The sequence below is a fragment of the Lonchura striata genome, chromosome 4, assembly GCF_050655825.1.
Source record: "Lonchura striata isolate lonStrDom1 chromosome 4, ASM5065582v1, whole genome shotgun sequence".
Taxonomy (NCBI): Eukaryota; Metazoa; Chordata; class Aves; order Passeriformes; family Estrildidae; genus Lonchura; species Lonchura striata.
In genome coordinates, this window is record NC_140706.1 from 69,118,005 (window position 1) to 69,142,461 (window position 24,457).

At 45.0% G+C, this 24,457-nt stretch overlaps 1 protein-coding gene across 3 annotated transcripts in view; it reads right to left on the reverse strand.

The window, feature by feature from the left end:
• LOC110484350 (uncharacterized) overlaps nucleotides 1-24,457 on the reverse strand; it is a 182,360-nt gene that overhangs the window by 40,893 nt on the left and 117,010 nt on the right. The window contains exons 1-10 of one of the 3 annotated variants that reach the window (XR_014954942.1): nucleotides 20,358-24,446; nucleotides 17,441-17,550; nucleotides 16,178-16,232; nucleotides 8,137-8,192; nucleotides 7,449-7,595; nucleotides 6,878-6,970; nucleotides 6,426-6,540; nucleotides 5,894-6,001; nucleotides 5,091-5,207; nucleotides 2,674-2,748 (exon numbers count right to left, since the gene is read on the reverse strand). Coding sequence is in view for 2 of the 3 variants with exons in the window: in XM_085578332.1 (XP_085434458.1) it covers nucleotides 2,674-2,748; nucleotides 5,091-5,207; nucleotides 5,894-6,001; nucleotides 6,426-6,508 (383 nt within the window). In the remaining variant the exon portion in view is untranslated. Of the gene's footprint in view, nucleotides 1-2,673; nucleotides 2,749-5,090; nucleotides 5,208-5,893; nucleotides 6,002-6,425; nucleotides 6,855-6,877; nucleotides 6,971-7,448; nucleotides 7,596-8,136; nucleotides 8,193-16,177; nucleotides 16,233-17,440; nucleotides 17,551-20,357; nucleotides 24,447-24,457 lie in introns of those variants that run through there. The other 2 variants (XM_085578332.1, XM_085578333.1) reach the window with 2 other exon arrangements.

Genomic DNA, 24,457 nt, shown 5'->3' on the forward strand with positions numbered 1-24,457 from the left:
GATGCACATTCAGAGAAGTGCCCCCCTGCCCAGCACAGTATCTGTGACCATCCCCTGTGGACTGCAGGTAAGGCTCCTTGTTTGTGCAGCAATCCTCATTGCCTCCCAACAGCCAGGAATGGAAAGGTCACAGGGCTTAAAGCATTTCCCACCTATGACAGGTCTGTCAGGCAGCACCAGCTGGGCAATAACTTTTAGCCATGAAAGCTCCTGAGAGTGGGAAGTTCATGGCCAGAGCCACAAGCACATGGCATAGACCGATGTCCAAAATGCAGCCTGGGCACGGCGCTCCCCCTGACAGCCAGCAGTACCTGACCCTGCCAGGTGCTCACCACAGCCTCCAGGTAAATAACACCTGCTGAGCTCAGCTGGGATGACTCCCAAAGCCTCCCTCCAGCCAAGTGCAGATTTGTGGCCTCCTCTGAGCTTCCAGTGCTCCCTGATTCCATCCCTGTTCCATGGAACACTCTCAATATCACTTTAGACTGGATACTGAAATCACTTAGCAGCAATAAAAAAGAAAAGCACCACAGAATTGAATCCCATTTTGCCCAGCACACATCTCTAAACTATTACCAGTGTGAAATGAAATCTAATGTCTCCCTTAGCAATCCCATCTTCTTTGCCCTTTTGTTTTTCTAGGAGCAGTATGATACACTAAATCCATTTGGACACACAACAGCACACAGCTCAGAGCACAGGTTTCAAGAAGAGATTTCCAAATGTCTGTAGCCAGCACAGCAGGTTGCTTTCAGCTCTCACACTCTCACATAAAAATCCATTACTGAAAGCAGAAGGAGACAGTGCAAACACCTCAGTGTGCTGCTTTGGGCTGGGGCAGCTCCCCAGTCCTCCCCAGCAGCTGCTATGGGGCTGGGTTCTGGATTTGGGCTGGAAACAGTGCTGAGAATTTGGGGATGTTTTCATTGCTGCTGGGCAGTGCTCACACAGAGCCATGGCCTTGTCTGCTCTCCTGTAACCCAGTTCCTTTTCCTTTGGTGGATTCTCGTGCTGTACACACAGAAAATGGGATTGAATTGCTGCAGTTTCAGCTGATGCCCCTTCAGGAACTCTGCAGTGGCACGAACACTGCCAGAAAATGGGACCTGCTGGGATCCCAATGCCCTGACTCTCACAGGAAGAGCAGGGCAGCTGCCCTGGGCTGTGCTGTCAGAGGGTGTCAAACGCTCCCTGAGACTCAGCCTTCCTTTCCTGCTTTGGTGATGCCACCTCCTTCACCCAGCCCACATCTCCTGTTCCCCAGCACTGCTGGAACAGTGCACACAAGGCAGGTGACTGATGTGCAGAGCCAGCTAAGTGATGATGTGCAGGGCAAGTGAGGATACAGCGTGCCTCAAGGAGGGGTTCTGGGGAAGGATTTCTGCACTGTCAGTCACTGAGAACAGATGCAGCTCATGGAGCTAGGGCACAAAGCTCATCTGATTGCTCCTGGCCAAGTTTAGATGATGGCCAGTCAACAAAATGCGATGTCCAGGAGACTGTGAAACTAAACCCTCTGGAAACATGTCCAGAGAATAAACCAAGTGTAAGGCAGCACTGCACTAATAAATCAGCTGAGCCCCTCAATGTAACAGAGTCAGATTTGTGTGCAACGAGGCTGTTTGACCCGTCTGAGTGGCCTGTCAGAGCTGTTCTGTCACACTGATACACATAATTACTTGCACTGGGCAAAGCACAGTCAGCTGCCAGGTTTTCTCAAGTTTAATAAAGACTATTACTTCCTGCAGTCTCTCTAGGTAGCTGCCTGGTCCCATGTCTTGTTGGATGGCATTTTTAACTCCTCACTGTTATTTCTGGAGTTCCAAAAATGTCAGAAAGACAGGATCTGGCATTGGGAGCCTTTGATGCAGCTCATCAGAATTACAGACTGACTGGTTACAAACTACAAACTCCTAAACAAAAATAAAACACTGTTGGAAGGGAAGCTTGCTAAATATCTGCACTGCTGATCTTGCTCAGTCAATAACAATGGTGTATGAAAGATGGAAGTATCAAATTTAGCAAAATAAAAGCTAAAGCTACTTAAAATATATCCCTGTTCTGCAGACAACAACAGGGAATATATTATTGATTACAAGGCAGCTAATTATTTCATGGAAGGATATGTACACAGGTTTTCTCCATCTGACTTTCAGACAGAGCCTGCCAATCAGTGCTGGGCCAGAGCACGAAGCTTTTGCTGGCATTAAAGAGCATCTCATGGTGCAGAGCAAGGCAACATTTGGCAACAATAACATGACCACAATCTGTCCTCTCATTCATGCTCAAAGTTCAGCAGAATCCTGCAGGAAATTGTACTTCCACCATTTTGTTTTCCATGTGTAACATAAAACTGCTGCTTGAATGAAAGCACTGAACCCCGCTGCCCAAAACCACTTTGAATGGGGAAATGGATAACTGCAAAACTGTACTGAGTTTCTCCCACTTTTAGAATCAATGGCAAAAGGCACAGTTCAAGCACAGGGAATTCCCACACTAAGGCAGAAATGGAACAGGCTGGCCAGTTTGGCACTGAACATCCAGAAGCTCTGCCCACAAGGGGAGCTCCCAGCCCCAGAGCTGAGACAGCAAAGCCCACACCACATCCCAGCCTGAAGAGGCTCCATCTCGGGCAGGGGAGCTCCCTCTGCCCATTGCTCACCCTGCACTCACCTTTCATTCTCCACATCCCAGGTGACAAGGGGGCTTTTCTCTTTCCTCAGATGGATTTCCTTTCTCCAGTAGTTTCTTTAAACAACAAAATCAAGAAAATGATAATCAGTACCAAAAAGAGAAAGAGAGTTCTTGTTTTCTAGCCCAAACACAGATTGGAGGATGCAGAATAAATGTCTGCTCCTAATTTTCCCTGATTATACTTGAGATACTAATATTAACAACCACTGCAATTTGCACTTAGTTCCCTGGAAGGAAATTTCACTCAAAGTCATTAATCTTTCTTTAGTTTTTCTGTTTCCACAGGCACTGAAAACAGCAAAAGAAGGACTCCTGGGCTGAGGAACAGATGGGTGGAAGGACAGGTAGAAGGTGCCTTTCTGCAGTGCAGGTGTGAGATTCATTTCTACACAGGTTCTCTCCCGTTCCTAGGCCACATTTCCAGGAGACAGATGTTCCAGCTTCATGTATGGATTTCTGCACATGTATAATCTGGGTGGAAACCTCTTGTCACCATTTATATATTAATCATATCCCTACTGCAAACAAAGGTCAGAAGCTCTTAGATGGAAAAATATTGTTCCTCTGGGTACAAAAAGTTAGCCCAGCACTAAAAGCCCTGGTTTTTGCTGCTTTCCCCCAGTCAAGGCTGTGTTTGTGTCTCTCAGTTGAGGTGTATGGCAGACACCCATTTCACGGCATCTACAGGCTGTGTATGTTATAACAGCATCCTCATCTCAAAATTAATTTTATTTTGTGGGACACTGCCTCTTAAAGTGCCTTTAACACATAAACGTGAAGGGAGACTATTAGCATGGCTGTTAGGCCATAATAAAGAATGTTCATGACTTGTCTCTTAATTGTGCTTTTTCACTCTCATCCTGTGGCAGTACAATTCCCTTTTCAACCACAAACCATGCCCATGACATACATATAATGCAGTAAAACTGATGCACATAAGAGGAATGAATTACATTAATCTGTGCAATTGAATCAGAAGACAATGCAACTGCAGACAATTTGTAATTCAGGGAGCCTCAGAAGATTTTGAAAGATCCTGTTGCTGCAGAGAACTCTGGCTGTTTGGTTTATAATTTACAGCAGACACCTTTCCTATAAAACTTGCAAACATTAGATAAATGCAGTTGTTCGGTTTGATTTTTTTTCCCTAAATAACTCCTTAACAAAGGCTGTTCTCCCACCCTTTTTTACCGTGTCATATTGGCACACAGCTGTTGAAATGGGGACAAAAATCAAAATCTTGTGTCGGCCGTGGTTTGTACTTCCATGATAAGCATTGGCCTGCTTAGGTAAGACAGAACTGGTGACTGAATTCTGCAACATTAATGATGTTTCTTCTAAAAGAAATCAGTCTTCCAGACCAGAGAATACCCTGTTAAAGCTGGAAACGCTGGGGGGAAAAATTGAATGACAAAGTATTCCCTGCTGTTGGAATTTGCCTTGTCCCACACTTATAATTGCAATGCAGTATTTTGTTCCGTACACAAATGTTGACAACTTTGTTTTTCTCTAATCTGAATAATTTCATATTGAACTGAAGCAGTAATATCCTCACGGGAATTGGCTTAAAGCAATGAAGGGAGCTTTTACCAAATGTTCTCCAAGAAAAGCTGATGTTTTGAATAGAACTGGGAGACAGGCACAGCACTGAACCAGATATTCTGGGTTCCACGTGGTGCAGTCCACAGAGACAAACCAGATGTTTAGCACTACTGCTGATACACTTGTGTCCATGGGGAATTTTGCCATTTATTTAGAAAACATTTTATTAAAAAAGTCAAAAACCCCAGCACATCAGCAGCATGTGGTTTGTTATAGCAAATGTACAACCCAAGGTGTTGGAGAATATCAGATTTCTCTTTTAAAAAGAAGGGCTTAAAAAGCATTCAAACAGTTCAGCTTTAAAAAGCACAGTCTTTGTTATCTCAAATAGGCCAGGCTGCTGCAGCCCAACTATTTCTGAATAAAAGCAGGTCACTGGTAAAAAGAGGAGATTTGTAACATTGCAAAAGAGATTGTCAGATACAAGCAGCCATGGGAATAATGTGTGGGGTCTTGCAATAGCTCCCACAGGATAAGATGAGGAATATGGGGTTGGACTTTTTATGCTTTTATGCTTTTTGTTCTGTGTGAAGACAACAGCTCTGAATTTTGAAAGAATGAACTTTTTTTCAGCAGGCTAAAGATACCTACAGTTTTCAAAAGTCACTGGAATTGGGTGTTCCTGGGTCTTCAGCCATCTTTTAAACAGACCAAAGCAAATCACTGGCACTGCAAATGGGTCTCAGTGCCACCAGAACAGAAGGACAAAAGCAGAGGCTCTGGCACTGGCTGCCACCACCCAGCAGTGACACTGGCTCCACTGCCACCAGCCAAAGCCATGCTCTGTTACTCACCTCCCACCTGCTGCCTTTCTCTCCTTGCTCTGGAAGCTCACTGCTGTTTGCCAAAATCCCTCAGCCCAACCCACTCCATGGAGCACCAGGCTGGGAGGGAAGCTCCAAGAATTGCCCCTGTGGAAGAGAGGAGGAACAAGGACTTTGCTGCTGGTCCCTGCTGTGCTGCTCTGAGCCCAAACTGAGCTACCCTGGGTACCTGTGGTGCCTCTCAGCCCCTGACAGCCTGAGCAGCCCTGGGTGCTGTGGCTGGCACCTGTCTCTGCATGGGCTGGACACCACTGCACTGCTTTAACCACGGTACGCTGGAAAATGGAGCAGGGATCTCAAGGGCCTTCAGCTGCTAACCTCAGGAAGCAGCTTGAAAAATATTATTATTGCAGCTGTTAATAGCTTCCAAAAGGATCACTCCCAGGGCTGCAAGGGCTCATTGACTTCACACAGGCACATCCTTCTCCGAGGTTAAATAGGAATGGTTTGTGACCACACAGTTGAGAGCAGAATTACCTAATGAAGTGCACTTGCCTGAGCACAGCCAGCTCACACAAAGCTTTCATGCAAAGGTAAAAAGGTGCTTTTAATGTGAAAACCTGCTTTTGTTCCCAGCTTGGGAATGTTGATGGGAAATTGTGCTTCTAGGCTCCGGCACACGTGTATGCATAAATACACAGAGCTTTGCTAGCATTTGCACCATTGTGGTCTCAAAGGGGAAGAGGTCTGAAAAACAAACTTGGTTTTGCAAAAGGACAGAAATGAAATTACCCAAGTTTGAGCACGTTAGTAACAGTGACAGCCAGACTTACCACGTTAAATCCACTCTGTTGAGAGGCTCCCCATGAAACAAGGCACAAAAGCCAGAAGGAGACACCTCCAAGGCAATACTGCAGAGCTGGGCATTGAACCTCTCCACCCTAGGGATGAGAAAAGAGGGCATTAGGCTCCAGCATTTCAGGGGGAGCTGGAGGGAAAAGGTGATGATGAAGTGATGGACAGCACGTCCATGGTAGCTAACATGATGATAAACTCATTTATTCTCACACCATAATTCCACATCATATGGAGACATTAAAAAATAATTACTCTGAAAATCTCAACTGAAATTCCAGGCGTGATTCTTTTGACTTTGCCAGCAATTTCTCAAACCAGCTCTAAGAGCAAGGCAGACAATATTTTTATACTTTCATTAGATCTGTGGAGTATCTTTCTGTGCATAGTGCAAGCTCCCTTTACTCTCTTCCTTTCTCTTCTTCTCACAGGTGATACTTCACTGGAATATCAGTCATGGATAGAAGTTACTTTCCTTCCTAAGAAACACTGGTGGCTCAATGTGCTCACCTTGTACACAAAAGAGCTCCCAAGTGTATAGAAGAGAAAACTGAAGAGAGACAATCACAGCTGCCCTGGAGAATAAGATTCATGGTCTGCAACAGAGCTTTCACATGATGCTCAACTGCACATTATGAGAAGAAAGAATAAAAAAAAGACAAATATTTATGTGCTTCTCACCCTCTGGGAGCCTGACTCCCAGTCTGACTGACAAATCCCCAAAAATTCATCTCAAGAGCTTAGTGAACCCCTAAGACCTGCTCTCCTGCCTTCCTCCATGACATGAGCCATGGAATTTCACCCAGGCATTGCTGTCTCCATACAGAACGTGGTCTGACTAACAAAATCCAGCATTTCTGACTGGATAACTGCCAGCCCCCACCTTGACAGTGTAATCAGATTGGATTGCCTACCAACAGCCAGAACATTAGCCAGGAAAGATCCTGCTAAGCAATGCTTACCATTTTAGATTTGTATTTCTGGAGTTTTTTCATCTCTTATTGAGCTCTTGAGAACAAGTAAGACATGAGCATTATCTTCTGCATCTTTTCCCACTATGCAACAAGAAAAAAAAGTACTAGCAACACTCTAATGAACTGGTACAAAACAGAAGATTCACACGATTGTCTATGCTCAAAACACTAAGCAATGAAATACAAAGACAAAAGAGACATCAAGTCAGTATTATCATTGGATTAAAAAAAAAACAAGCAAACCCTTCAAACCTGTTTGTTAAGCAATGCTGCTTGGGAATACTCTCCTTGCTGTTCTAATTGCTTCCCCACTGGGAGGAAGGTGGAATGCATGTGTTGATTAGACTACAATTTCCTTCTAGAAGGGCTGTTTGACTTCCAAGTAACACTGAAACACAAAAACCTCTCTTGATTTACATACAAACTACTCTGATGAGCAAACGTCTTTCCCTGGCAATAGCTGAACAAGGCAGGCTGTGACTGAAGCTCCTCAGCTTCCTGCTCCTTCCCCTGCTCACACACTTCACATTCTGCAGGGAATGTGGGAATGGCTACTCACCATCCAGTTGGGCAGAAAATTCAGTAACTTTTAAGTCTTCAAATGTCCAGTCTCAGCTTCTTAACATTTTGCTTCAGCAAAGTACTTCAGTGTTGATGACAGTGAGGGGAACTGGCAGTGTTTGTTATCTGCCTTCTTTTAGTTATTCTGTGAAGTTAAAAAAGGAAAAATGCTTATTGGTTCATAGTCAGTTTCCACCTAACAGCTGAATGTGATTGAATTTTGGTTTTACTTGGAATAGATCTCTGACAGAAAATGCATCGTTGTTTTTAATTAATCCATTCAGGGACCCTAACTCTGCACAGAAGCTCACACTTTTAATGTAATTACTTCTAAAGGCTTTTTTCAGCACAGCATGGCTGTCTCTTCAGATTACTTATTATGTTTCTTTTCCTCTTTAGTCTTTGTTGGTGGAACGTCAGCTTTAAGTAGTGAATTCCACAGGCATGGGAATCCCCTCTGCAGAGGGAACTCAGCAGCTTCCCTCTCTCCTCAGAGTGGATCTGTCCAGCCCAGAAAGGGCTGCCAGCTCGGGGCACAGGCACAGAGCCTCTCCATCCCTCGTCCTATTGCTGAAGCTCTGTGTTTGCAGCCACCAGAGGCAAAGATGTGTCAAGAGCATTCTCTCAACACTACAAGTGTAAAAAGAAAAAGCACAACTCTCTGGTGCATCATCTGTGACACTCACCCAGGAACCATTCTGTTCAATATTTAATCCTGAGCTTCCTTTAGCAGCTTGCTCAACTGTGGGATGAAAGAAAGAGAAAAAAAGGGAAGGGGAATAAAAGAGATACAATTAGCCCAGAGTTCCCATCACCACCCTTGAGAAATCAAAGCTCTTTATTCTCTCCCACTCATTCCACTCATGTTTAAGCACTCCTATGTCAAATACAGCAGATTGAAAAGGAGTTACTGAGAAATACTTTTCCTCAAGTAGCCCAACAATTCGAGTGCTGTTGTGAATGGAAGGAGCTCTCTTGGCCTTAGCTAAGCTACACACAAGAACTAAAGCAACACACTCAGCGAGGCAGGAAAAAAGCCTCCCTCATTCCCTGCAGATGGTGACAAAAAGGGTACAAGGAAAGGGCTCAGCTCCACACTCCAGGAAAGGCTGCTGGTGTCACGAAGGGGACAGGACATGTCTGTGCTGCTCTCAGGAGACAGTGGCATTGCCAGCCTTTCCCTTTCTGCAGGGAAGGCTCTTGCACAGGTCAGTGACTCAGGTGTTAGGGGTGAGTGGTGCCACCGAGCTGTTTGTCACCCACAGGCTGGATCAGCCTGGAGCTGGGAATGGAGCACCTGGGCAGGGACACACAGGCACAGCTCCCTCTGAGCGCCGTGCAAAGGAGCAGCTCCATGGCTCAGTGCCCATCACCCGCTGGGCAGACACAGGAACCACTGCCAGGGTGAATCCCTCTCTGCCTGCTGAACATGCTCCTTCAGCAGCTTCTGCTGCTCATCTCCATCTTTTGCCACAGAAGCTGTGGCTGCCAGAGTGAATGGGCTCAGGTTAGTGCAGATCACATCCCACAACCCTTCCCAGCTCCTTCTGGGCTGCCACACCCTATTAGTCTCCCAGTGTCACAGAAAGGGATTTAAACCAACACTGAAGAGAGCAGGGATGAACAGGCAGGGAAGCACACGGCTACCAGAGCAGCCACTGCCATCATGGCACACATACCCACTGTGTGTCTCCACTGGGCCTCCCCTAACAGTGGCTGGGAGTTGCACAGACTCCATCCCATTTGGGATGGGAGCTGGAGATGCCAACTGAGCCTGCCCTGCCCACTGTGGACAGCCTTGAAGCCACTGACACCCACAGGACCTTGAGGCCTCAGCTCCAAGGCCACCAGTGCAGCCTCTGCTCCACCAGGCTCAGATGGAATTGCTCATGCTGGGACAAACCAGCCTCAAAGCTCCTCCATTCCCTGGCCACTCTTTGTACCTCTGCCATGTCCTCCTTGGCCCTGGATGCCCTCTCAGGGATGTCTGTGCCTTCTTCCTGATCCTGCTGGGGCTGCTTCAACTCTGGCTCAACAGGAAAGCCCCACGGCCACAGCAACTCTGCAGTTCAGGCCCTGCCTGCCCACCTCTCCTCCCTCCAACCCAGCAGCGCTGCCCCAGCTCAGCCTCCGCAGCTGAGCCCACGTGGCTCTGGGCTCTCCCTCCATGGGTGGGAGCCCTGGAGTCTGCAGGGGCAGCTGCTGGTTCCAGGCTGTTCCTGCTGGATCAGGACTGCTTCCCTGTGTGCTTCCCTGCTGTGCTGGCACTTCTGCTGTCACACAGCTCTGCTGCTCTGCCTCGCTCCCCACAAATCCCCACTGCTGGCTACACCATCAGCTTAGCCCAGGGCTTTCTTCCAGCTTTACAATATTTAGAAAAAAGCTTTCCCAAAGAACACAAAAACGTAAAGCAATGTTACAAATGCAGGCTTGTAGCAATATTTACAGATTTACAGAGTTCAAGGCTGCTGTGCCTCTGGGTTAAAATGCTGTGTTCCCACTGACCCATCCAAACCCTGCCAGCAGGGATAGAAGGGAACAGCCCAAGGGGTGGTAAAAGCTCATTGCAGTGGGTGAAGGGGCAGCTGCTGGGCACCTCCCACCACCATCCTGCCCCAGCCAAAGCAGGAGCACTCCCATTTGATCTCCAGGCACCAGGCTTGCAGCTGTTAACTGCTGCCACAAACTGAATAGACACGGAGCAGCTCCAGAAGTACCAGTCTGGGGTGACAATTTTCTGTCCATATGAAACCTGACATCTTGGGGAATAAATGGTGCCTGGACACATGCAGGCATTTCATAGCTTTTGGATATTATCACCAACAATTATTTCTGCTTCACTTGCACTTTTTGCAGGTTTTAAATATTTAGAGGTCAGCTTGTTCAACAATTATTTTACTTGATTTTTGATATTTGCTTTTTAACTGTCATACCTTCTTTGTCACTGCTTCAGCAGTCTGAGACCTCACATTTCTAACTTACTAAGAATCCATAAAGGGGTTTGGTGCTGGTTCTGATACACAGATTCACTCACCACACAGTCATTTTCTCACCTTCAAGTCCCATTGACATGCCCTGGCTACAGTGCTCTCCTCAACAACTGCTCAGGTATCCTGACTCTGGTTTTCTAGAATAAAACCCCAAACAAGCCACACCTAAAACCTAATTATTTTTGCACATTTTTTCACACCAAAGGGACTTTGGGTGTACAGAATTGGTGGCACACGGCTCCTGAGCTCCCTTTCCATTTTAGGCATGCTGCATTTCTGCTTATTTCCTAGTAAAGCATGCACTAGTAGCAGATTTCCTGGCTGCAACCCAACAATTGCACTGATCTGTGTGCTATACTGCAGTCTGAGAGAAGTCAGCATTTCAGCCCCACCCCTCTTACACCCTCCTGGTACTGAAATATGGAGGGGAGAGGCTCCAGCCTCAAGGGCTGGCTGCTCTCCTGCAGGTGCATAAATCAGCTCCCAGCCCTGAGGCTCTGTGCCAGCAGGGCCCTGGGATTTAGGGGCTGCAGACACGGCTCAGGTGCAGGGCCAGTCTGAGAGCAGAGACAGCTGTGCCCAGACACAGCAGTGCTGCAGAATGGAGCTGTGCCCAGACACAGCAGTGCTGCAGGATGGAGCTGTGCCCAGACACAGCAGTGCTGCAGGATGGAGCTGTGCACAGACACAGCAGTGCTGCAGGATGGAGCTGTCACAGACACAGCAGTGCTGCAGGATGGAGCTGTGCCCAGACACAGCAGTGCTGCAGGATGGAGCTGTGCACAGACACAGCAGTGCTGCAGGATGGAGCTGTCACAGACACAGCAGTGCTGCAGGATGGAGCTGTGCACAGACACAGCAGTGCTGCAGGATGGAGCTGTGCCCAGACACAGCAGTGCTGCAGGATGGAGCTGTGCCCAGACACAGCACTGCTGCAGGATGGAGCTGTGCCCAGACACAGCACTGCTGCAGGATGGAGCTGTGCCCAGACACAGCACTGCTGCAGGATGGAGCTGTGCCCAGACACAGCAGTGCTGCAGGATGGAGCTGTGCACAGACACAGCAGTGCTGCAGGATGGAGCTGTCACAGACACAGCACTGCTGCAGGATGGAGCTGTGCCCAGACACAGCAGTGCTGCAGGATGGAGCTGTGCACAGACACAGCAGTGCTGCAGGATGGAGCTGTGCACAGACACAGCACTGCTGCAGGATGGAGCTGTGCCCAGACACAGCAGTGCTGCAGGATGGAGCTGTGCACAGACACAGCAGTGCTGCAGGATGGAGCTGTGCCCAGACACAGCAGTGCTGCAGGATGGAGCTGTGCACAGACACAGCAGTGCTGCAGGATGGAGCTGTCACAGACACAGCACTGCTGCAGGATGGAGCTGTGCCCAGACACAGCAGTGCTGCAGGATGGAGCTGTCACAGACACAGCAGTGCTGCAGGATGGAGCTGTGCACAGACACAGCAGTGCTGCAGGATGGAGCTGTGCCCAGACACAGCAGTGCTGCAGGATGGAGCTGTCACAGACACAGCAGTGCTGCAGGATGGAGCTGTGCACAGACACAGCAGTGCTGCAGGATGGAGCTGTCACAGACACAGCAGTGCTGCAGGATGGAGCTGTCACAGACACAGCAGTGCTGCAGGATGGAGCTGCTGCAGAGGCCCTGGGCACTCAGGGACTGCAGCCCAGCTTTTAGTCAGGTGCCAGAGCACTGACTGAGAGCTGCTCACTTTGGCCAGTGCTTTGTTGCAGCTCCTTGGCCACCACCACCACCCACACAGCAGCTGCCCCTCACACACCTCCCCAAATTGCTGCTGGGCTCTAAAGCAGCAAAGGGCAGAGGGCTCTCACAAACAGCTTTTGATTAAAATAGAAAATAACATCAACTTACATGAAAATATATTTCAGTGCTTGTTTGAAATTTTGTTTTTACTCTAATAAAAAGGCAATCATAATCTCTCACAGATTGTTGCTCCCCCCAAAAAAAGCATATCACAATATGCACTGACTGCAAATGCCACATTTAAATATTCAACACAGCCATACTTGTGGAGAGCTGAGAGAAAATTCTCCTGCTTTCTCTTCCTCCTCATTCAGCAAATCAGGCAGAGGATTTTGAACATAAATTCAGAAAGTATTTCCATAAACAGATATTTCAGCAGTTAAGACTGAGGTTTTAAGCAGTTCTGTCTCTCCATAAATGAAAATCTTAAGATGCTGCAATAATCTCTAAGAGACAAAACAGATGGAAAAAATAAAGGAATAAAGTATCTTATGACTAAGATTTTGGCAACACAAACCCAATGCTTCTGTTCTTTACCTAAATGTTTAGACTTGCAGCAGGCAAAACCAAAATAATTTTGTTTTAAATATGTGGCATGTTTTATGTAGAGCACACTTTTCATATAAAGAAAAAAAAATTACATGGGAAAAGTGACTCAAATAAAAGAAAATACTTCAATATTATTCACTGGGTTTTGCCAAGAACCCCCAGAAAGAAAGCAGGGCTTACATACCCGTGCAGACATGGCAGTGCCCCAGGGCCTGCAGCCACAGAGCCCCAGCCTCACCCAGAGGGTCCTGAAGGGCACCTGGGGGAGGGCTGTCCCCAAGGACTGCCACCATGGGCTGTCCCCAAGGACTGCCACCATAGCCAGGAACAGCACCAGTTTTTATTCCTTTTGCTACCTTGTGTCCCCATTACACAGCTTACCTGTGTTCTCTTGCCCAGTGGCCCTGGTTTTGCCATCCTGATTCCCCCTTTTTGGTATTGGACATTTTCTCCATCACCCGCCACAGCAGCTGCCTGAGCCCTCATTTTTTTATTTACAAGATTTCTCCACTTCTCACACTGTTATTTTGTTATTGCAGCCACAAGTGAGCGTTGGCCTGGACAGCTTGGGCATGACTTGCTCTTTGATTTCTGGGTGGTTCCTGCAGCTCCCTGTGTCTCCACTCTGTTTGTGCCACTTGGTGGCCACGTGCCTGGCACTGTTTGGGTCTCAGCAGCCTCTCCCACTGCTGTCCCCAAGCTCACAGCCAGGGCAGGTCGGGCATGTGCCTCTAATGGGTACCAGGAAATTGCACTGAGATGGATCCACTTGCTGAAGGAAATAAGACTAAAAAATAGCAAAGCACCTACCCAAGGATCCCTGTGTGACCTCAGACCTACAGACTGAAATTCCTGCAGGATGTTTAAAGAGATGCAGCCAATACCTTGAAATAAATGCATTTTAGGGAACCTGTTTTGACTAAGAAGTGGGGAAAAAAAATTAGCATTAGGGCCATGAAAGCCCATACTGATATATAAGTAAAAATGTGTACATGTTTGCATGTAAAATCATGCAGCTTAAAAGCACACACACCTTTGGGGATCTTTGGTTACTGGTTTTAATCTGTTTCAAGTTATGATCCTCAAATTGCGTTTTCCACAATTGGTTTTAGCTGAGCTATGATGCATTGAATTTAGAAACCTTAAATCTTCTTCATCTTATGTTATTTTTTGGAGATGAATATTATAATACATTTCATTTCACACTGGTAACAAGTGTAAGACTTGAGCTAAATATTTACTGTTAGAAAAATGTAATGCTTTTATTTTTGAAGCAGAGCAGCTACAAGGTGGTCTGTAAATGTTTGTCCTTTCTACTTCAGTGTTAATAACCACGATTGTATGACCTCATCCAAGAAACCCACAAGAAGCTGGCTGTTCTTTTTCTATCGTGTTTGTGCCCTTTACATCATTTCCTACCTCTAATAACTAATGATGATAGGTAATTACTTAACAGATGGCAAAAGCTCTTGAACTGCTTTTAAGGACTACTGAGCTCTGCTGCATTTTGGGAGCATTAACTTCTGTCACTTTCCATCTTCCTCGGGTCATTCCAGGTTTGTTCAGCCATCACTAAGTATTCAAGGGCTTGAGAGTTTTGTGGTTTTTAAAATCAGAACTGGGGGTTAGTAACGTGCTCCTTCACACTATTGTTATTTCAAATTCTTCTCTTTTGTGAGGCCAATCTTAACCCTGAGAAACCAGGAGCCCTCTCTTCCCCCCGTGGGATGAGCACAGCAGCCCAGGCAGCCCAGGGCACCCGACCTTCAGCTCCCACAGATGCAGATTCTCTCTCCTGCAGCCAAAACTGTCACATCATTAACAGGAGGCTGGGGAAAAGTCAAACCTTAAAACTTAGAGGGGTTGGTCTTATTCATGTCCTTAGGCTGCATTTACATTTTGTCCCGAGTTTCACAGGCAGGAGAAATTCTACATCAGAGAGGGCAGAAGTGAGGGATGAAGTTCACAGCTGAACACACACAAGAGTCAGTGACTCCCTCCACACTTCCCCTGCACTTTGAGTAAGTTGCACTTTAACCACAATAAGTGATGGCCTAATAACTCAAGCTCCACTGTACAGCACCAGCAACTCTGCTGCTGCTTTTCCAGTTCGAGCAGCTGTTTGTCTGGCTCTGGTAGAAATGCTTATGAGGAGCTGTAGCTGAAGACACAAAATTAACTCAAAAAAATTTACTGCGGCACAAATTAGCAAACACTATGTCTAGAAACAAATAAGTCATTTTTATGAGTGCTGCTAAAATAAACTCTTGCATTTTGCATGAGACTGTTAAGTTGGAAATAATACACAAATAAAGTCAGTGTGATTTCTTCAGCTTTAGGATCAAACAGCCCTCCTGGTATACGGCTGTAGTTACGAGTGATTAGGTTGTACATTTCTCATCTGATGCAAAGAGCTGCACATAGATCACTGGACACACCACAGATGAGCTCTGGTTGAGTGTGCCCAGAAGTGTGATTCACTGCTAAAAATAAATGTTCATAACTGATTTGGTACTTAAAATGAAATGGATAGGTAATATAACGAATGGGTTCCAAAGCAGAGGTTGTGAAACCTCTGTTTGAAGTGAATATTGTAAATGCCCCTCTGTTTCTCACCCTCCAGTGTCAGTGTGAGCTCACCCTGCTGCACTGCCCATCCCTGAGTGGCACTCAGTGGCACTGCCACCTCCTGGGTGCTGGTCAGTGATCACTGCTGAACAAACAGCTCTGAGCTCAAGTGACACACTTGTTCCACAGCTCAGAGAAGCACATCAGGACTTGCTGATTTTCCTTGGCACAGCTCTGCAGTGCCTGAGCACAGGCATCAGCCTCCCATTGGTGTGCCCTGAACCCCAGTGCCTCCTGCAATTCTGCAGTTTTAGTTGGGATTGAGAGGAAAATGATCCTGATTTGCCCAGTGAGAACCCAAACATGCCCTCAACTTGTACTTGGTTCAATAATCTCCAGCACATGTAGCAAACTACTGTTTGGAGGAGATTATGTTCACACACAGAGTGATACCTATAATCATCACCATACAAAAATGGACCCCCTAGGTATTCATTCTTGATGTACTAAACACTTCCTTTGCAATTCCATTGGCATCTGACATCACTGTTCCATAAATTTAGAGTGTTGCTGAGTTGTTTTGTACCATGGTTCCTTATGGTTTAGCAAGTCTAGGTGGATACAGCTGATTGTATGAGCCATTTGCATTTTCTGCTTTTCTACAAGATAACAGATACTGCCTAAAAACTTTTAAAACAACACTATCTTTGCACAGCTTAAGAAATTGTTATGAATAAGCAAAATCCTTGGTTATGTTACACTCTAAATTAGCCTGGGCTTTACAAGAGTTTGCAACAGATAAGGGAAAAGAATGAACAAAATTCACAACAAACCAAACACAAGTCTGGGAAGATTCCATGTGAGGGGAAGCTCCAGAAGTGTCCATGCCTGAAATACAAGGGAGAGAACTTGTGCTCCAAAAATTCTTCCAAGATGCATTTTTTTACAAAAAATCTCAGAAATAATTATTTTTATATTTTATATATGGTAGTGAATCAGGCAAAATCATGAAACTGCATAAACAGTAGTTAGATGTAATGTACATTATTCACTCCTGCAGTCTGAGAAAAGAATTGTAGTCTCTCTTACATATCAGATTTTTAAAACAGAAGACAGATCCTTTCCCTGCCTGAAAAAATGTACAAGGCGTGTTGTGTGGAAACAGAATTCTCCTCGTGCTCCTTGAGCCCTCCAAAGTGCACTAAAAGCCAGCACTTTGCAGAAGGCTCCCTGAAGCTGACAGGACCAAACCCAGGAATGGTCAATCACCTCAGTTCCAGGTTGTGATTCCCAGTCCCAGCAGGAGCCCTGAGCTCATTCCCAGCAAAGCCCTGCTTCCCATCAGCCCCAGAGGGCCAGGCCACAGCACAGCCCTGCAGCATTCCAGCCTTGCCATCCTGGAGAAAAGCCAAACATAGGGAGGAGGGGAAACAAAGAAGCACCTCTGGTTTAATTAAGGGCTGAAAAGCCACAGGTTTCTGCTGATATTTGAACTAATCACAGTGTAAAATTATCATTTGGTAGGATTTTTTAGATTTGCTGCAGTGTCATGGCTCTAGCAGAAAGCATGTACAGGAATGTGTTCTCAAGGTTCTTGGCTAATGGGTTTCTCCCTGTCTTTACCTTATTTATTTGGATTGAAACAATAATATTAGAATTGCTTCCACAGCCTCTGGGAACTCCAGCACACAACTTGCACTACAGCAAAACTCTCTTACTACTAAAACAGGACCTCTGGCAATTTGTAGTTATAAAATTGTATTTTCAAAAGGCAAAATAAGTGAGTTGGTGTTACCAAACATGACAGCAGGTCATTCAGGGGACAGGGCAAAAACACTGAGCTGGAGAAAGCATTAGTAAACAATCCATATTCCCATCACCTGTGCTGCTAAAATTGGTTAAAGCACTGATGGAATTCACCTCTGAGCCAGAGGTTTAATTTATTCTAGAGAAGCTAAGGGAGACACCAACACCTGACTGGCAGAGCCCCCACCACGTGTTCCAGGACCCTCTCCCCACACCAGGCGTGAAGCAGACATGGATTTGCTGTCTCCTTTCCAAGGACTCCTGGGAAGGGAGAGCAGAGGAGATCTCACCTTACAAAGAGCTGGCTGCACTCCACATCTCTGAGCTCAGGGGCCTCTGGAGTTTGCTGGTGTAGAAGTACCCAGGGAGAGCTGGGACAGGTCCTGGGGGCCATTTCATCCTGAGAAGGGAGGTGGAGATCAAGTCAGGATTTAACAGAAATGAGAGTACAAGGATGGCTCTTTTTCATCCTCTGGTTGGAGCCAAATAATGCAGCAAGTGGATCAGGCCAAACTCAATAGACCCTGTTAAGGTTTTTGTCCTAATGACCACTCACAAGTGAGTCTAAGGAAATACTTAAATAGTGCTGCTGTGGAAAGGCATCTGAGAAAAATATCAAGCACTGCACCCAAAGTACAGTGAAAGTCTGCAAATCTAAATGAGTTTGATAGAAAACTGCAAGACTGAAATAAACTTTACAGCATTTATTCTTCATCCCAATAATCTTCACCAAACAGAGGTTGTCAATCTTCTGCAGATTGGGAGATTAAGGAGAATAATAAAATGTTGGTAGTAATAATATCTGTTTCTTATATATTTTTATACTCTTTTAAATTATTTTTTTAAACTTGACTCCACTCTAGTGGAAGGAAAAATAATTAGGAAAAGGAAAAAATCAGCTTAGGTAAAATGAAGCCTTGCTGGTTAGGCAGCAGCTGGGATTCTGATGGTCTGGTGCACAAACCTACACGGTGCCTTCAGGAGCTCCACAGAGGAGCCAACCATCTGTAGCTGTGGAGATCAGGGAATAGCAGGATGGGAAATAAAGGATGGGAAGCAAAGAGAACTCATGGTATTAGGAGTTTACCCCCTTTCCTTTCTCTGTTTAATTTTCTAGGAAAAAAAATGAAAAAAAAAAAAAGATAGGTATAGATTGTCATTTTTCTGGATGGGATTTTTCACAGCTAAAAGGAAATGTTTATAAAAGGTACATTATTGTTGCTGTGTCTGCACCAGCACCACAGTCATCTCACTGAACTGCCAACAAGTGCATTTACATTTAAAGAAGCCATCTTTCTTATCCTGCTGGTGTGAAATAACAAGCATTTTGGAATAAAATGGCAGTGTTTTATTTCTGAGCACCTGCATGTAACATTACATCCTTAACTCTTAGTCTGTACAGTTAATACTGTCCATCTGATGAAAAGGAAACTCTGATTTTACTGGCAGTAACGAAGAAATTTAGACCAGGATAGTACAATATGCATCTTTGAGAAAGGTCCCAACTATGGATGAGAATTTCTTACTATAGGAAAAGGTTTCTAAAACCTGTTACTGAAAAGAAGTTATCTTGGAAAAAAGGATCAGACAATTTTCTTTAAAGCTCAGCCATTATGAAGTTTTTTAATCCTCAGAAATCCACAGTCTCCTCTAGCAGCTTGGAGCTTTCCTCTCTTCATATTAAGTAAGGACAGATTTTCTTACTTACATAAAAAGCCCGTGGAAAGAAAAATCCTGCTTAATTCTTCACAGCAGATCTCTGAGCACAGAGCAACCCTACATTGCTCTTAAAAACAGGAATGGAGTTCTGGGCACAGCTTACAGACTTGGGCTCTGCTCTAGAGAGATACCTTAAGCAGATGAAGATGAATTTTATTAAGCTAAATCCTTTGACTTCTGCCCTTGGACTTTGGAGCAGGTTGAATGTGATTTCAGGAAAGATCATATCCGAGCTTTGGACTTTCAAAGAACTGAGAAAAACACACGTGCCCACTTCAAACCTCTCATTTTGACCTGGGAATACAAACCATGGCCTGTGCCACCTTGTGAGCAGAGGAGGGGCACAGGGACACACCTCTGGAAACAGCTGGAGAATTTTCAGACTTTTGTGCTGCTGAAAATAGCAATACTATTTGCCCAGTGGGTGCTTCATTTTCCTTGGGCAATGCTGTTGTTCTTTAGCTGTCTCTAGCATCTGATTCAGGAACAGGAACTGCTGTGTGGCTGACAGGTGTTTGAGGGAAATCATGGATGGTGATTTGGGGAAAACGATGGATAACATTCTTCACCCATCTACTTAAGGTGGTTTTTCCTCATTAAACATCTATCTCAGGCAAACTGAGTGCTCCTGCTTCCAGAGCCTGAATGAGTAACACCAACACGTTTTTAGCTGACCATTGGAGGAGGACACAGCAGCAAGGCAGCCATTCCACAACAGCACACAGAAATAATGACCCTGCCACGTTTCTAGCCAGGGAAAGTGCACTTGAAATCTCATGGGAAAATGGGCTCTCTGGGGCTGCAACACCCTTTTGCTAATTCAAGGCTCACAGGACTTTGATCATACTGAGTGAGAGCTTCCAGCATTTGCCATCCTCTGAACTCAGCCAGAGAAGTGACAATACTGGCTTGCCCATTAGCAGGCAGGGCATTTCCCCTGACTGCTCACAGACCTCCGCCACAAAAATAGATCAGTTCTGTTTCTCACTGGAGCATCACATAAACACTTGCAGAAAGGGAGAAGCAGGAAAACTTCGAATTATAAAGAAAAGAATTTGAATAATCACAATCAACATTTTAAAAACTGTGCTTGCAAATAAGCACAAAGTATTTCCATAGACCTAGGAATTCAGATGATAAAGTGCTCAGAAATGTTCTGCCAGAGGGCTCTGTTTTCCCTTCAAGAAGTTTTGATACATCAGCAGCCACATGCCTTAATTTACTGGCTTATGCTAATTTCAGTGACATTTTGCTTCCGATGAGAAAAATCTAAGTGATCTAAAAATCTATGTGATGTTTCAAAATGAGTTTTCACTTCAAATGTATAATACATGCACACAAACAGATTTTGGTTTTGTCAAAACATCTCCAGCAATACAATAACAACAGGAAAATAAGAAGGAGCCATTAAAGGAGAAAAATAAATTGCCACTAAAGGAGGCTGGGGCTTGGGGCCATGGAAAACCTTCCCTGTTGTTAGATACTGACCTTCTCCACTGGCCAGGCAGCATCATTGCTTTTGGTCAGCATGTGGGGATCAGATATGCACTTCTTGATTCTGCCTCACTGAAAGGAAACTGAAGGATTAAATGATCCCTTAAATAGCTTCCAATTACAAATTTCTTCATTTTAACACTTTCTAGAGGAAATAACCAAATTCTTGAGTTTCTGATTTCATGGACCAGCTCTTTGAACCTACTGCATTCAAACAATGGTGATTACAGAGTATTCTGAAATTTTGTTTCCATATGAGCTGGAGATATTAAAATAGACATGATCAAATTAAATTAGATTGTATTTACAAGACTGCAGTAAAATATTATTACTGGCATTAGGAAAACTTCTTGGGAAACCCCCGGCCAAGCAGGGATGCAGGACTCCCTGACTCTAAATTATAGTGCAGATTTTGATAGTCTGTTTGTAGGTGAGTATCACTGTCAGGTCATCAGGAGCAAGTCTCCAACCAGGTTCCAATGAAAGATTCATAAGCTTGAACTGATCCTGGCTTCTGATCCCAGTTTTGAACCATGGAGTCTTTCAATGTATGGCTTCAAGCAAACTTGGTGCTGCTCTAAGCAACTTTGGATATCAATACTTTTCAGAATGAAAAAGGGAAATTGTCCTTTGACCCTGATTTATGAAATAACTTGCACTCTTTTTAACCCATAAAGAGGGCATTCATTTTTGTCTTTTGGAAAAAGCCAATTATGACATTTTTCCAGGGATGCTCTTTCCAAGGAGATTCAGCTACTGCCATCTATTGATACACACTGTGAAGGGTTCACTGTCAAAGTGCACATCTTCCCTGCACCTTTTCTAAGAGAACTGTAGAATATCAGGGGTGAGAAAAGGACACTGAAAGAATGCTTCTCCTTCCCAGCAGGGAAAAGCAGGGATTTGTAATAGGAAGAAAATACCAGGAGGAGTTTGAGGGTGGGGTAAAGGCACACACAGGTTTTATTTTACAGGTAAAGTCTCCAACAAGAAGGTCAATATCCACATGTATGGGGTGATCTGTCACTGACTTCTCTGAAAACCAGTCTGAGATGTGCAGCTGTGTTTTCCTCATTAGCTCATATTTAGATGAGTTGGTCAACATTCAGCTCTTTAACATCAGCCCAACCTCACTGGACATGCAAATCATCCCAGCCTTTGGACAAGAACTGATTTCCAACCATCTGTGGAAGGAAGGCACTGACCTGAACTAATTAATTGAAATGAAGCCAGTTTTTAAGGGATGAGACCAAAGCAGGAGAGGCATTGACTCGGAATAAGAAGTGAGCTGTGACCTCCAGCAAAGCCCTGCCTACGTGCCAGGGAGCAAACTGTGGGCTGAGGAAAGCAGCTTGGGCAGAGGGAGTCCATGGGAGTGGAGGAGAAAACAGGGAAGCAGCCAAGGTGGAATTTAGTCATTTCCTGTTGTGTATCCCAGCAAAATACTGCCATCCCTCAATCCTTCTTTTGCTTTTCCTTGTGCTAAGCAGCAGCCTTTATCTCCTCCAGTCTGAGTCCCAGGGTCTGACAGCTGTATAACAGACCTAAGGGCTTTTCCAATGCTATGGCTTTCCCCTTCTCAAATAACAACTTTCATGAACATTTCTTCCTCACTGCCTCTTTTACATTTGATCTTTCAAAAATAAGAATTTCTCCCTTCTGAAAATGAACTTATATTGCCTAAACAGAAATCTGCTTTATTAATTTGTTTTCAGCTGAAATACAAAAATTTCCACTGCACACTTCCTGCACTATGTCAGCATCTTGCTAATGACTTAAACAACACAGTTTTTGTTTTGTTTTTTTTTTTTTTAATGATGCATACTGGGGAGAGGCAGAGTCTATCTTCAGTTACTAATTTCATTTATTCAAATTACCAATACTTTCTAACCCAATACTACAAAAAATGTGCTCAGGGAAATTTGGAAGTCTGTTGTGTTAGGATCCCCTAAACAAAATGCCATTAGAGCCATGCCAGGACTGAATAACACTTGAGAAGCAATTGTTCCACAACAAAGTGAATTTCCACCTCACAACAACTATTTCTCAGCTTTTTGTGTGCTGGTGCTAAGAAGATTAGAGAGAGCAAGTAAGCATTTATAATCATGGAGGGAAACCAGAGCACTCTCACTCCTGTCTGAGGTGCTGGCTGGGATGTCGGGGCTGGAAGGTGACGGAGGCCTGAGGGCTCCCTGTGTCCCTGGACCGGCTCCTCAGAGCTCCTTGGTCCCCTTGGCCATGGCCAGGCTCTCCTGGGTGAGAAGACCACTGCAATGCAGGGAGGCACAGCCATGATGGACACTGAGAAAATGAAGGGAATTAGCACTGACAAGCCAGTCAGCTGCTCTGTTAGAGAGTGCTGGAGTCATGGACATCCCACCTGATGTCAAGATGTTCCTCAGGGAATTACAACCACCTATTGCCTACTAGAAATACACAAGTCATAGGCATTGTTACCCAGCTTTTTACCCTGGTTTTTATTTCTACTATTGCAGTGCTTTGACCTTGAGTCAACACCTGAATCAAAGCTCCCCAAGCTCCTGGGTTTCCTTGTGTGAAATACATAAATAAAAAGAAATAGTTCTTTGTTGCTGGTTGCATCTTCACTAAAATGCATGCAGGAACAATAGGTCTTTTCCACTTGAAAACAGAGCTCCACACTTCTGGGGTGCCATTTCCTTTCCAAAGACTGCAGGCTCACCACAGGCCCCTTCCTCCTCTCATTCCTACCCTGTTTCCTTCCAAACATAAATTACACTCCTTACTATTGTAACAGCCTGCACACGATCTGCTGAGAATAAATACCCATGTAATGAGCTGAAATGATGTGGTAATTTCTTAATTCAAAATAATTACATGGCTATTTGGGCCCTCCAAAGTAAGGTATTACTTATTCAGCCCAAACAAATTGCTGTTTGCCCAGGCTTTGAACTCTGGTAAACAGCAGTGCAGCAGCCATCTGCATACTGAATCCTGAGACTATTTTGTGTTCAATGTTTACATACACAGAATTGGAAACAAATATTTGTCAAGGCAACAAGCAGCTTTTAGCACAACCAAGGGGAAAAAATCAAACCAGAAAGCCCTTGGAAACAGGAGTGAAAACACGGCCAAGTCAGAGTGCTGCAAGGGCACCAGCTGGCTCCAAGTCACCAAATGCCCTCTAAAACATCCCACAAGTTTGAAAATGTCAGATAAGGGCATGGGAATTGTTTAGTTTATCTTGGCTTGTCATTTGTGTCTGAGTTGAGTGCCAATCTCCTTGTGTCACCTGGAGACACAGATGGGAAAGCCACCACAAAAATGAAGATGGAAGGAAGAAAGGAAAGAAGAGTGAGTGAGGGTAGACAGACCTTCAAGCCCTTGATTTCAGCCAGCTCTCCCCGAGTCAATAAAACATCTTCCACTGCCTTTGGTGAGGGCTGAGCAGGCCTGGATTTCAGAGCAGCAATGAAAGATTTAAAAATCACCTTGTGAGCACCAGCAGAAGGCTCTCCATGAATGTGAATAAGGCAAGCTGGAGTCATGACTCTTGGCTTCTCAGAGGTAATTCCCTGCTCCCTGACACTGCCAAAAGCACTGATAACCAAGGACTTGGAACTGGACTGGTGCTGCTTGGTGGAGGAAGGCAGAGCCCTTCAACAGCCAGGGTGGGATTGAGTACCTCACAGACCCCACTGAGGGAAGCACCAATGGACTGCATTGAGGGGCTCCTTTGCTTCTGAGACGATTAAATATTTGGGCCTGGAATGGAAATTAAATCCACACTTGACTTTCTACTCCTCTATTACACACCTACACTTCAAACACACAACATTGAGTTTCATACCTGTATTTCTATTTCTAGAGTTGCTGATTTAAAGAAGTGGACCTAGATGAAAGATCTGCATGCCATTTCCTACTTCCAGAGGGAAAAAATAATGAAATAAACTGAAACATGGTTTTTTCTGGTTAAGTACAACTTGGGCGAGAAATAAAACTCAGCAGCCAATGTTTCCACTTAAAAAAACAGGCAGACTAGAAAAGCAAGATAATTCAGAGGCTCTCAGATTACAACAAAATAATACATACCCTGTTTTAACAAGGATTTGCAA